The sequence below is a fragment of the Rana temporaria genome (assembly GCF_905171775.1).
Source record: "Rana temporaria chromosome 2 unlocalized genomic scaffold, aRanTem1.1 chr2c, whole genome shotgun sequence".
Classification (NCBI taxonomy): domain Eukaryota; kingdom Metazoa; phylum Chordata; class Amphibia; order Anura; family Ranidae; genus Rana; species Rana temporaria.
Window position 1 is genome coordinate 445013 of NW_024404408.1, and position 14988 is coordinate 460000.

The 14988-nt window shown below is 41.9% G+C and overlaps 1 protein-coding gene and 1 pseudogene across 1 annotated transcript in view; both read right to left on the minus strand.

Moving 5' to 3' along the window:
* The window catches only part of LOC120921551, a 183166-nt pseudogene that overhangs the window by 158901 nt on the left and 9277 nt on the right, over window positions 1–14988 (minus strand).
* LOC120921544 (zinc finger protein 84-like) overlaps window positions 8418–14988 on the minus strand; it is a 29376-nt gene continuing 22805 nt past the window's right edge. Inside the window, exon 2 of the mRNA XM_040334044.1 lies at window positions 8418–8747. Within this exon, the coding sequence (XP_040189978.1) occupies window positions 8418–8747 (330 nt within the window). The remainder of the gene's footprint in view (window positions 8748–14988) is intronic.

Consider the following 14988-nt stretch of genomic DNA (forward strand, 5'->3'; position numbering starts at 1 on the left):
CACCAACTCAACGGCGGTCATTACATGTTTGAACGACATACAGACCGCCACAACGCGCGTGGCCCATGAGCTGAGTGCCCTGACCCAGGCTGTGCAGGACAATACAAGGTCTGGCCAGGCCAATGCGGCTGCCCTCACTGCCTGTCTCACTCGCATTGCAGGGGCCATGGAGGGCAGGCCAGCAGGGGCGGCTCCTCCTTCCCCAGCTCACCCCCCCCCAGGAGGCTCCTCCTTCCCCAGCTCACCCCCCCAGGAGGCTCCTCCTTCCCCAGCTCAACCCCCCCAGGAGGCTCCTCCTTCCCCAGCTCAACCCCCCCAGGAGGCTCCTCCTTCCCCAGCTCACCCCCCCCCAATGGACATCCTCCGCGACGGCATGGCCGTGGCCGTGCCCGTGGCCGTGCCCCTGCCCGTGCCCCTGCCCAGCCAAGGCGTAGAAATCGCCGCCGCTAATTAATTTGCTGGGATACTTTTGTTTTTTTGTTTATGCATTTTTTTTTTTTTATTATTTAATTTGGTCTTCTGTACTTATGATTTGATTTATGTGTGTGAATGATGTGTGAATGTGGGGGGGTGGCATTCCTGAGAAATTAAGGGTGTCACCCTCAGTTTTGGTGGAGAAGGGATCCCCAGGACCAGGGAGAAGTGCAATCCCAGGTTCCTGAATGGTGTATGAATGCACAGTGACATAATTGGAGCCGTGGCGTGGCGTTACTGCTCCCAAGTCCCAAAGGGGGGGGGGGACTTGGATCTAATCCAATTCGATGTGCATGTGATGTGTCTGTGCAAGGAACCACAGTGGTGTGCATTCATGCATTATCATTGTGACTTTATTGATGTGCATTTACAGGGAAAAGATACATTCTTATTGTGACATTAATCATGTACGTTTACTGGGAAAAAATGCCTTCTGCAAGGCGTCTCCTGGCTGCTGTGCCCTCAGCAGACCGGGTAGAGTTGGTTGGGGGAGTATTGCCTGGGTCAGGGGTCAGGTCATCACATAAGTCAATATGCAGTCCCCTTCTGAGGGCAAAGTTGTGGAGTATACAACATGCCCCAATTATTTGGCACACAAAGTCAGGGGAATACAGCAGTGTACTCCCAGACTTATCCAGGCATCTGAAGCGGGACTTCATAAGCCCAAAGGTCCGTTCAACCACTCCCCGGGTTCGTATGTGCGCCTGGTTGTAGCGTTGCTCTCCTGGGGTTTGGGGGTTCCTGAATGGGGTCATTAGATGAGGTCCCAAGGCATATCCTGAGTCACCTGTAAGGGAAAAGACAGGAGGATATTAGTCATGCATGTGCCCCTTGTGATGTGAGCATCATGGGGGGGACATACCTGACACACATGTCACTCACCAATCAGCCAGCTGTCTCCATACATGTTCTGGTCCAAATCTCTTGAGATCTGGGTCTGCCGGTAAATATAACTATCATGGCAGGATCCCGGAAATTTAGCACAGACGTGCCAGATGAGGCCATGGGCATCTACGATGACTTGCACATTGATGGAATGCCAGCCTTTACGATTCCGGAACATGTGCTCAGTATCATGGGGTGGTTGTAGTGCCACATGGGTACAATCAATGGCCCCGATGGTGCGTGGAAATCTGGCAATGTGATAAAAGTCTGTCATGGTCTTTAAACGCTGATCCTCCTGGGTGGGTTTTTGAAACTGATTTCCCATGTGCCGCAGGATTGCAGGGACCACTTGGTGCACACACCTGCTGATGGAGGATTGTGCCATCCCAGCCACGCCTCCAGTTGTGCGTTGGAATGAGCCAGTGGCAAGAAAATGCAAAGTTGCCAGTACTTTGGTGAGTGGCTGCAGTGCATGGGAGCGTTGGGTTGGGCTGGTAAGATCATCCTGAAGTATTGTTGTTAATTCCAGGATGGCCTCACGGGTAAATCTGTAGTTGCGGAATACTTCAGAAGCAGGCATGCCAAACAAATCTTGGTGTGGGCGGTATACCCTCTCCTGTGCCCTCCTCCTCCTCTGTGCCCTCCTCCTTCTTTGTGCCTCTATAGACACTAATGCAGCTAGTATCATTGATGGTCCTGGCATTTTGGCAGAGAGATTTTAGTCCTGAACGTGTGTGTGCTGAGCTCTTCCTGAATGGTGTTGCTTCAGCAGACATTCAGACGGCATGTGTAAAATTAGGGCTGCTTTTATAAAGTGTAAATTCCCACCAGGAAACTAACAGGTGCGCACAGGGCGTAATCTACGGCGCACACACTTAATTCTGTGGATCGCCCTATCTCCCTCATTTGCATCTTTGCCTATCAAATAAAGCGGCGTGCCTAGCGTAATTTGCGCGCGAGAATGCGCCGGTGTAATTTTTTTAGGTAGGACGGAAAAGCCGGAATTTCAGGCGCTTCTCGTTTTGAGGATCGGGCGCAAAGATACACGCCGTGTAAAATTAGAAAAATCGAGTTAAGTCGGCGTATCTCTTTTGTGGATCTGGCCCCTGGTTTCTAAGTTCCGCATTATCCTGATGCATATTGACGATAAGTTTAAACGTCAAAATGATGAGTTTAACCGTCAAAATACCCAACCGGAGATAGATATCTCAGAATCCCAGCCACATTTAACAGAAAAGGAATGTGAGCTCACTAAAAATAGAGACAATGACAAGGCAGATCGTTATCACGAGTCTATAATGACAGTGCAAAATGAAACAGAACAGTTGCAAAAGTACAATAGAAGAATGCAGGAACTAAAAAAAGAGTGGGAGAGTTATCTGCAGGAAAATGAATCTCCTGACAAAAGTTGCCAAGTAATGAGCAGTGAAAATTTAAAAAGTTGCCAAGTAATGAGCAGTGGAAATTTAGAAAGTTGCCAAGTAATGAGCAGTGAAAATTTAAAAGAAGAAACAAATCAGCTTAAGTCAGAACAGGAATCCCTGATTAAGCAATCAGGAGAGTTAAAAGAGCAAGTAAAGCTTGTGCCTCAGGGTGATGTGCCAATGCCTAACCCTGAAAGTATAGATTCTGACCAAAATCTAATATCTGACTCTCAAACTGAAATGTGGGAGTTAGACATTGGAGAGGGACCAGAAAAAGGACCCTCATCCTATCCCAAGCCATCTGTAGAGCAAAGGGGGGTAAAAAGTGAACCACCCCATAAAAGTAGGCCTGACCAGTTTTCCCTGGGATCAGAGGAAAAGACAGGTACCCCTAAACAGGACGCCTCAGAAATAATAAAAATGTTAAATGATACTTTCCCAGTCTTTGAGCAAGAGGGATCCATGTGTGTCATTGACCACATTGAGGCCTATGAAAATACATTATCAGCTTTAGGCCTAGATGATGACCTGTCAAGGATTAATTTCTTACCGTGGGTATTTGAAACCAGACACCGCAATTTCTGTGCATCTTTTAGAGATCTGTCTGGTACTTCTTGGCAAGAAATTAAACACCGCTGTCATCTAGAATTTGGCCAGCACAAAAATGTTACAGCGGCTAGTGCGGCTATACAAAATTTGAAATGTGCCAGTAATCAAATCCCCACAGAAGTGTTGCCTGTGCTCAGAAGTGCTTACCACTTAGCAGAAAATGAGCCAGACCACAATAAAACTGAGTTTAAATCCACGTTCGTTGAGGCCCTACCTACCCACACAAAAGTGTGTTTAGCAAAAGACTACGAAAGGGGGTGCTCACTGGAGTCCGTGGTAAAAGAGAGTGACAATTTGTACTCTATCCAACAAACTGGTGAATACAAAGAAAGGCCTCAACTCATAACCCAAATTGTGGATGAAATTAATGCATCTCCTCAATTATTACGGGTTGATACCCAGAAAATTACGTGTGCTGATATAGTCAGAGGAGATATGCCACAGAGTCGTCCCAGCGGGAGACCACATACCCCACCAATTAGAAGGGGGGAACAGAAAACACCCTTTAGAGGGAGGGAACAAAGACCATCTCAGGGGTACCATCCTAGGGAACCAGATGCAAGGTTTAAGAGAAACTATAGGGTGTACCTCCAACAGGTCAAATTTAAACCCAAAGGTAGAAACCCGTACTATTACCGGTCCAATTCGCCCCGGGGACCAACACAGGTAAATAGGGAGCAGCCGCAGGGTAAGACACCCCAGAATCCCCAGAAAAATAGGGAGAAATTAAGACCCAGACAAATATCCCAGAATCAGAACAGTGTTGCTGAAGGGGATATGTCTGATAAAACTGAGCCAGTGGTCCCCAGAAAGTACAGAAACTGGGTCACAGAACCCTATTCTGATCAGCCTGTAAGCAATACAGAAACCAAAATAAAACAAATTATGGATAGGTTACACGGTTTCATTGCTGTACGAAGTGTGAATCACATTTCTTTAAGGGACAAATACTGGGGCCAGCCAAGGGCCACAGAGCCTTTGAAGCGCCTATGTTAAAGTAAATCAGAGGAATGCACTGAAAAGGCATAGGAGACAGAGGTTCTAACACCATATTTTCTCCAGGTTACAGTTGTAAGGATCCTGAAATCCCTAACAGGGATTTTGGTCGTTGGAAATTAACTGTTATCCTATTTTTCAGTGGTCACTTCATTCCTCCGACATAAACAGGTCGCTCCAAACAGCTTAATTTCAAGAAGTCGCAGAAGACGATAATTACAAAGGATGACCGAATCCTAAAGAAATTAATATCAGAAGACCTAAAATGGTTTGATATTCTGGTAACAGATAAGTCACCCGCAGAAGGTAGTGTGATTGCCTAAAATGAGTTTTATTGACACCCCAAAGGGGGAAGGTTTTATTTGTTTTATTCCTCCCAAGTAGAAGGTTGACTATCGTATCAGATATTTTGTTGCTGACAGTAAGTGTCACATGTCAAATAAAATATTATTAAATTTTATTATCCCAGAACCGCTACAATTAAGCTAAAAAAAAAAAAAAAATGGTTCTGAAGGATATCAGTTATTAATATATGGTATCCTCAGCTATAAATAAATGTCCTCATGTTAATGAGCCCTAGAGCTTTGTCTCCCATAGCAAATATCCAGTCATTGTCCTAATAGCCAGAGTGCTTAGTTAAAGGACTGATGACACAATAAGCCAATAGGGGGGGGCTCTGAGGAAGCCAGCATATCGGCTGACAGATATCAAAATGCAGGTTCATGTAAAAAAAAAAAAAAACATATATTGTCTTTTTCTCATGGAATCCGTTTTTACTTAACAGGACTAAAGATGTCCAGGAGCCGGTCTACAGAACCGAGAGTCCCAACACGTGTGAATCATCCAGAGGAAGAACCGTATGGGGGAATCAAAGACACCGCTGATGGCTAATCTGCACAAACAGAACCCACCAGGACGGCCAAGCACCAAGGCACCCGGGTGATCCAGTTCCCGATAACCAACGGCTAACCAACCCTGCGATACACGTGTCAATCAAGAACCCAATTCCTTTCCTCAAGGAATTACACCCATCTGCAGGTGTCAACACCCCTTAAATGATATATTCAGTATCCACGATCCGGATACAATACCAGGCCAATGAAGCCAGATTTCTTCAACAGTGTGCGTCTTGAAGCCTTTCAAACGACTTCCGGCATTTGAAGACTTCAAGGGGGGGGTTATGTTGTAAGTTTTGTATGAAGAAATGATAATATATTCAATATTATTCATCAAAAATATGAAAAGGCCATTAGGTCTCAAATCTGATCATAACGATTACATATGAAGGCCATTCAGTCGGTGAAGAAGAAACATTTGACTCAGATGACCAAGTTCCCAATACATTAGCTATTTTATGACTTTTTACGAGCTTGGGTGAAAGTTGAAACAATGAAGCTCTTCTCACAGAACAAAAGAAGAGTTGACCCAGCTTTGGTGTATAAACAAGAAGAGGTGTATCATCACCACTGGTCAACTATCCTGCCATAGGGAGAGCTTTCACAGATACCTAACTGGGCTACTATCACATTGGAGTAGAATAACTCCCATTGTATCACAGAAAAAGGTTGCTCTAAGGTAAACAGGCAGTATTGTCTCAGCTGCGACTTAGACAATGGCAGAAAAATACAAGTCATCGCTCACACCAAGGACAAGACATGCCTCTATCTATGAGATGGACAAATCTGATACAAGTCAGAGATATTTTATAATGCATTGTATTGGAAGAATATATATCGAAATAAAATAAGTAATGTTTAGATAATCGATGAATTAGGACCAAGGGAAACAGATCCATTAGGTTAGAGCTTTGTTCTAAAAGATTTATATGAGAAATTTGTTTTATAAATAGAAGTGTTTAAATAAGCTACCATAATCGACATTATGAAAGATATCGCATTGTGAAAAATGTATAAAAATATGAACTAACATGTAACACATATCCATCAAGCACATATCAAAATAAGTCAGGTAAACACATTAATAATTATTTTTCATTTGATTGAGAGATGTAACCTATGCATTGATTGCAAAGACTGTTTTGTGGAAAAACATTTATAATGGAATATGGGAACATATTGTATCGAAATCAACAGAATACTAATTGTATTTTATATAATATAAAGATACCAGAGTCATACATAGAGGTATATAAATATATATATATATGGATAAATATATGTCGATAGTCTAAACCTTAAATATAGATATCCAACGTATAGATTATCTCACAATAAAGGTGAGACACCTAGTGGCTGGAAGTAATATTACTCGAGGTTCTCCAAGCCCAGAGAACAAGTCAATTATTAAACTGTCAGCCAATAGAAACCAAACACGTCTTGGCAGGAACGCCCATATGTGCCACAGGCCTATGATTTAAGGACAGCTATCAGAGGGGCAGGACTGGGTATAATCTTTATAGTCCTATTGTTTTATTCAAAATAAAAAGGGAAACCCATGAGATAGAAGGGGGCAGATAGAAGAGATCCAATCTAAGATCTAAAATCTTAATCTTGAGCTCAATGGGAGGATGAGAAGAGGACCCCACCAATAGGAGCGCCCCATGAGAGCACGCTTGCACTATGCATGAAGACTGCAACGATTTTAGCTCTGGTCACTTGCCAATAGGAAATAGCCATCTTGGGAATTGGTAACTATGTCATTTTGATTTTATCTCAAATATATTGTTGTTCCCTAGAAATGTTAAAATATTGAAGTATTGAATATCCTGTAGTTCTGGTTTGTTCTCATATCAATAACTTGTCACTTTTCCTTAAGAGTACAATTTTATTATATTTTTATTTTTACATAGCTTCAATCTTATTGACAAAACAAACGTCCAATATATTTCACATTATTTGATCTTTTACTTACCTGCAGTAAAGTAACGATTAGACGTGTGAAATAGACGTTTTTGTTTCATTGTCATTTACATAAAAGTTATCTTGAGAACCTACCATGACTCAGATCAAAGGTATTGCATGCCCATTTTGGGGGTATTTTATTGATTTTCAAGTCGTTAATGTGACGCAACTGGTATTTTAATTTCATGTAAATATTCATATTTTGTCTACCAATAAATTAGCTATTTTGTATGATCATACGTCTCCGTGAATAAGTTTCATATTACAGACTATGGTATATAGATTGTCTTGTATTTAAAAGCATCTTCGTTATAAAAGAATTCAAAGTAAATTACTGTGCGGGTTAATATGACCTTAAGAAAGCACAACAACATTGTTAAAGCCCACACATGACCATTTTTTACGACATGAAAAACGACAAACGTGAAAAGCTACGCGAAAACTTAGAGCATGTTCTAAATTTTAAATGCCCATTTTCCATATTGCGAAAAAAAACTCTGGAGCCCACACACACAACCATTTTTAATGACATAAAAAAAATGTCATTTTTCACATCGTGAAAAATGGCCGTGTGTACGCGGCATAAGTTCTGAAGCCTCAATGGGTCTTTCTAAATGTAGAGCGTTGTCTCCTTTCAAAGTGGGAAGTTTACAGTCTTTTTTTTTTTTTTTTCATTCAAAAGTTTTGTTTATTGAAATCCAAAAGAAACAAGACAAGTACAAATGAAGGCTCAACACAGATGCAACTGTGTGTATATCATGCCTGATACATATACCAATAATCAACTCCATAGCCTGGAGCCATAAATGAGATACAGGTAAGAATGCAGGTGTATACTTGGAGTCAATGATACTGCAGAAATAAGTGATATAACAAATGTATTATGCATTCAATAAGTATTCATGTCAATAACGTATCAGTACATATGAATTTCTCCTAAGTTTAATCAGGGAGCCACAAACGATAAAGGACATCAAAGGGGATGTCTTAGGCGAAAAAAGTATAAAAGAGCGAGAAAAAGAAATGGAGAGGAAGGGGGATGGGGGGGGGGGAGGTGGGGTATGGTGGTGGCGCTACCTGTGATTTTGCTATCCAATCGGCTATCAGTGTGGACATCATAAGCACAGTTACGAAGCTACTAAGGCTCGGTAAAGTCTCCAGCGTGAATTCATTTCATCATAGACTCATAATCCTGCGAAAACCTAAAAGCTGACCATGGCCGCCAGGTCTCAAGAAATTTCTCGGCCGTCCCCCTGTCTTCAGCCAGTGTGTCCTCCATCTCGCAGACCTCCGCCACCCTGCGAAGCCATTCTCTGGCCGTAGGCACCCTGGTGTATAGCCAGTAGAGGGGGATGAGAGACTTAGCTGCATTCAGCAAGTGCTTAGTCAATGAATTCTTGTAGCGAGGAAGCGAGAAAGAGGACAAGTGTAACAGGCAGCACCCGGCAGACAATTCCATGGACGTTTCAGTGATCCGTTTAATTGTATCACAAACCTCCTGCCAAAAGGTAGAGATCATGGGGCAGGTCCACCATATGTGGAACAGTGAACCCACTGCAGACTGACATCTCCAACATGTGTCTGGTTTCGAAGGGTCCCATTTATGGAGCCTCTCTGGCGTGTTGTACCATCTGGATAGCAATTTGTAACTTGTCTCCTGCAGTTTTGTGCTGATGGAGCACTTGTGTGCCAGAGTTTACAGTATTTTAGGTAAGTCTGGATTATTGGCAGTCTATCACCTTGGGCGTGTGCGGGTTTGTGTGGACTTGGGAGGTTATAGAGATCAGTATAGATGTTATGGAAATGGCGGGCTATTTTTTCAGTGGTGATGTTGACCTTCCCTGCTTTATTCCAAATGCCTACAATATTTTGATTGGCTTTGGCGCTTTTCAAGGCCCTTGCCAGGAATTTGCCTGTCTTATCGTTCGTAGTAGATTTTTTTTGAAAGAATAGGAATCATTTTGTCTTAGCTTTGAGCATCTGCTGAAGAGATTTTCTGGTGTCTAACAAGGTCTGAGCGGATCGTTCAGTTAAAGACTATTTGTGTTGTGTTTCAAGGGTGTGTATTTTGTCCGTTAACTGCTCAATTGCCCTCTCTCTTTCACAGTGTGCCCCCATTTTGATTAGTTCCCCTCTAATGGAGCATTTATGTGCCGCCTAGACCATCATGGGGTCAACATCTGGGGTGTAGTTGTGTTAAAAGTATTATTTTATTAGCGCAGATATCTTGGGGAGCAACTGGGGGTCAGTCAATAGCGTGGGGTTTAGTCTCCAGGTATTGGGTTTGGGTGGGGGCCTTGCCAGGAATATGGGGGCATGGTCTGAAATTGATTAAATTGCGATGTTGGCTTCAGTGATCAAGTTTAAGCGGAGTTCCACCCAAAAATGGAACTTCCGCTTTTTGGAATACTCCCCCCACTGGTGTCACATTTGACACCTTTCAGGGGGGGGGGATACCTGTCTAATACAGGTATTTTCTCCCACTTCCGGGCATAGATATCTGTATATATCTATGCCATGTTCGGTATCTCCTCTGTCCCCCCTGATGTCTTCTGGGAGACACACAGATCCCAGAATACAACAGGGACCGCGTGACTCTTGCATGCGTAGTAGAGAACCTGGAAGTGAAGCAGCAAGGCTTCACTTCCTGATTCCCTTACCGAAGATGGCAGCACCCGAGAGCTGAAGGACAAATCGGCTTTGGGTGCCGACATTGCGGGTGCCCAGGACAGGTAAGTGTTCATATGTTAAAAGTCAGCAGCTGCAGTATTTGTAGCCGCTGACTTTGTAAAAAGCAATTACCGGAACTCTGCTTTAAGTCTCCTTGGGAGGTGAAAATGTCATCGATCCTGGATTAGCGATTGTGGGGAATAGATGGAAGTTGGTATTCCCTGGGGAGTGCAGCTCACTGCTACAGCGGCCGATGTGTCCAGAAGACACAGCACATTTCAGCTGCCAGTAACCATCCTCTTTGATAGGCCCGGGGATCATGTGGGATCCGTCGCCATGTGATCACATGAACACAATGTCAACAAAGCTGCTATGAATGAATTATATTCCTAACAGCTGTGATTCCTGTAGTGATGCTGTGATTGGCCCACAGATATCACATAATACCTGGGACAATCACAGCACCCTGTACCAAGTGATAACTGTGGGCCAATCGCAGCACACAATAGTTATGCATGCAACCCATTTATTACAGTGCAAAACGTTGCTGTTACAGTGACCATAACTGTACCAGCAAACCAAAGAAAATCCCTGATCCAACCCCCTCCCTCAGAGTAGCACCATGTCACTGATCTACTCCAATAAAATAGTTTAAAATGTAAAAAGAAATAAAACAATGTATTCATTTTTAACATACCATCACCAGTCAGTATCTCTAATCACAGCCAAGTCAGTCATATAATGACACTGTGGTGACAGGAGGAAAGAAAATCGGAAAAAAAAAAAGAACCATTCAATTTCTTCTTTTTCCAAAAAAAAAAAAAGGGGTGATGAAAAATGACATATTTCCCATGCCTCTTACTAAATATCCATCTACTTTCCAAAAAATAGTCATTTGGGGGTATTTGTACTGCCCTGGCTTTTTAGGGGCCCCAAGAAATGAGAATATATACAGTACTTGTCACATTTTTTTTTTTTTTTTTACAAAAGACATATAGAAGAATACATTTTGGCCAAAATGTATAAACAATTTTTTTTTATATGTTTTATAACTGAATTGAATTTACATGGCAAAAAAAAACAAACAGTGGTGATCAAATACCACTAAAAGATAGCGCTATCTGTGTGAAACAAATCATAAACATTTCATAGGAGTAAAGCATTGCATGACCGAGCAATTACCAGTTAAACTAACGTAGTGCTGTATAGCAAAAAAACGCCCTGGTCATGAAAGGGGTAAAACCTTCCGGAGCTCAGGTGGGTAAAGCCTTATCAGTCCCAAAAATCTGTTGATCTATAATACATTTGGGTAGACTAAGAATGCTAAAGATAGAGGCCCAGATTCAGAGAGACTTACGATGGCATATCAGTAGATACGCCATCGTAAGTCCGAATGTGCGCCGTCGTATCTTTGGGCGCATTCTTAAAATGACATACGCCTCACTGTTGCCAAGATACGACCGACGTAAGTCTCCTACGCCGTCGTATCTTGGGTGCATATTTACGCTGGCCGCTAGGGGTGTGTACGTTGATTTACGCGTCAAATATGTAAATGAGCAAGATACGCCTATTCACGAACGTACGTACGCCCGTTGCAGTAAGCTACGCCGTTTATGTAAGGTGTTTTTCCGGCGTAAAGATAAACCACCAAAAAGATGGCGCAGCCCATGCAAGGTATGGAAGTCGGAAGTGCCGTCGGATTTTACGTTGTTTACGTAAGTTGTACGTGAATGGGGCTGGGTGTAAGTTAGGTTCACGTTGTACGCATTGAGGCGATGTCGTATCGTAGGGAGTATTTGCAACGTGATTCTGAGCATGCGCGCGCATGCGCCGTACGAACGGCCCTCATTTACATGGGGTCACGGTTAATTTAAATGTAGCCCGCCCACTACATGCCTACTTTGAATTAGGCAGGGTTACGCCGGCCCATTTGCGCTACGCCAAAGTAATTTACGGAGCAAGTGCTTTGTGAATACTGGCCTTGCCTCACTATGTTACGTCGGTGTAGTGCAAATGGGATGCGCTACGCCGGCCAAAATATACCCCGCTCTACCTGAATCCGGCTAATAATGTGCAGAACTGAAACATTGCCATAAATGAAAAAAAAACACACAAGGGGTTTAGGGAGAGAACGGCCGGGGGAATAAAATGGTAAAGGACAGATTTCACCATTTATGTCATTATTGATTTTGTCCATAGTCACACAATGTTTTTGGGGTCCAAAAATTGTTCTTCACAAAAAAATATAGATCTGTCCATTCCGTCAATAAAGAGAACCCCAACAAGGGAAATGTCAGTCCCCCCAGTAGACGTTGTAGGAATATGACCACATACTCAGCACTTTGTAAGTTCAGATCTCTTGTAGCTGTACTGTATGATTAGTCTATGGAAATGTCCAATAGATCGGACAGAAAATCTAGATAAAAAAACCAAAAGTACACACAATCGGAATTTCCGATGGAAAAAGTCAGACAGATTTTTTTTCATCGGATATTTCGACCGTGTGTGTGCCCCATCTGACTTGTTTCCATCGGGATTTAGATGTTCTCTTTTTTCCCCCAATGGAAAAAATGTATATCGGAAATTCTGTTCGTCTGTAGGGAACTCCGATGGAGAAAAAACATGCATGCTCAGAATCAAGTTAACGCATGCTCGGAAGCATTGAACTTAATTTTTCTCGGCTCGTCGTAGTGTTGTACGTCACTGCATTCTTGATGGTCGCAATTTTTTTGTGACAGTCCGTATGCAAGACCGCTTGAACAGAATTCCATCTGAAAAATCAGTCAGAGTTTATCCCGATGGAAAATCTGATCGTGTGTACAAGGCATTCGACTTTCATCAGAACTGAATAAAACACAAGTAGCCAGCTGGGATAAGGTTGTAATGTTGAATGCATCCCGTAAAACAGCTGCAACTCAGTGATGCAAGGCCTGTGCCAGATTAAGAAGTTGCTTTCTCATGGAATGGAGAAGACTGATTGGCTTGTTTCCCTGTCTGCAGGAGGCGGTGGAATATGGACAGGAGGCCTTGATCATGGGAAGAGGAGTGGAAAATGTACACGATGGGCTTAGCTGGAACCCCCATGATTGACAGGTATAGCAATTGTCAGCAGAGCCTGGAAAGGACTTTTCCACTGAGGCTTCAGAGGCTTGGCAAGATGCCACTTGACTGCTACCCAGTCTCCCTGTACTGAGGCAGTGTTGGTCATGTATAGTGTTGAGCAGAATATGCCATATTCGATTTCGCGATATATCTCGAATATATATTAGAATATTCGAGATATATTCGCTAAATTCGAATATTCGATCGAAATTAAATGATTGCGATTTTTCGCTATTGCGAATGCGAAAATAATTGCGATTTTTTGATAACTGCGGTAGGAGCACTCTGATTGGCTCAGAATATTCGTGATATTTTATCGAAATATCGCAACATGCGAATGCGATATTTATTGCGCAATTTCGACAAATGCTGTAGGAGCACTCTGATTGGCTCAGAATATTCGTGATATTTTACAATACAAAATAATTGCGAATATTCGGCAAATGCGGAAGGAGCACTCTGATTGGCTCAGAATATTCTTGATATTTTACAATACAAAATAATTGCGAATATTCGGCAAATGCGGAAGGAGCACTCTGATTGGCTCAGAATATTCTTGATATTTTACAATACAAAATAATTGCGAATATTCGGCAAATGCGGAAGGAGCACTCTGATTGGCTCAGAATATTCTTGATATTTTACAATACAAAATAATTGCGAATATTCGGCAAATGCGGAAGGAGCACTCTGATTGGCTCAGAATATTCTTGATATTTTACAATACAAAATAATTGCGAATATTCGGCAAATGCGGAAGGAGCACTCTGATTGGCTCAGAATATTCTTGATATTTTACAATACAAAATAATTGCGAATATTCGGCAAATGCAGAAGGAGCACTCTGATTGGCTCAGAATATTCTTGATATTTTACAATACAAAATAATTGCGAATATTCGGCAAATGCGGAAGGAGCACTCTGATTGGCTCAGAATATTCTTGATATTTTACAATACAAAATAATTGCGAATATTCGGCAAATGCGGAAGGAGCACTCTGATTGGCTCAGAATATTCTTGATATTTTACAATACAAAATAATTGCGAATATTCGGCAAATGCGGAAGGAGCACTCTGATTGGCTCAGAATATTCTTGATATTTTACAATACAAAATAATTGCGAATATTCGGCAAATGCGGAAGGAGCACTCTGATTGGCTCAGAATATTCTTGATATTTTACAATACAAAATAATTGCGAATATTCGGCAAATGCGGAAGGAGCACTCTGATTGGCTCAGAATATTCTTGATATTTTACAATACAAAATAATTGCGAATATTCGGCAAATGCGGAAGGAGCACTCTGATTGGCTCAGAATATTCGTGATATTTTACAATACAAAATAATTGCGAATATTCGGCAAATGCGGAAGGAGCACTCTGATTGGCTCAGAATATTCTTGATATTTTACAATAGAAAATAAAAAGTGTTTTGCATTGGTGGTGATTCTTTACTCTATCCATCTGTCACAGCCGTTTGTCAATCAAACACCTTGAAGATTGAACACGTTCATGCTGCATGCTTTGGACTTTTTTTCACTTCACATATCAAAGACATTTTTATGAAAGATTATTTTTCTATTATTGGGACTATATTTCTTTATATATTTGTTTCACTGTGTATTTCACAAGTTATTTGCGCTTGCTTATTTTATAATTTGCCCACATGTCTTGTCACTAGACATATTTTTTATTCTTGTAGAGCGACTCCATTTTCTGTCTTGTATTAATTTATGTTGTATAACATTTTTGAGTTGCTGCTGTATTCTCCCCTTTTTTTAAGGTATGCGCAATTTTTTCCTTCTTACAAAAAATAATAATATCAAACATACAAATATTCATAACAGAAACATACACAAAGCCCCCCCCCTTTTGCATCAGAGACAATCAGAGTTCTCCTACCACAGTTATCGAAAATTCGCAATCATTTTCGCATTCGCAATAGCGAAAAATCGCAATTTTTT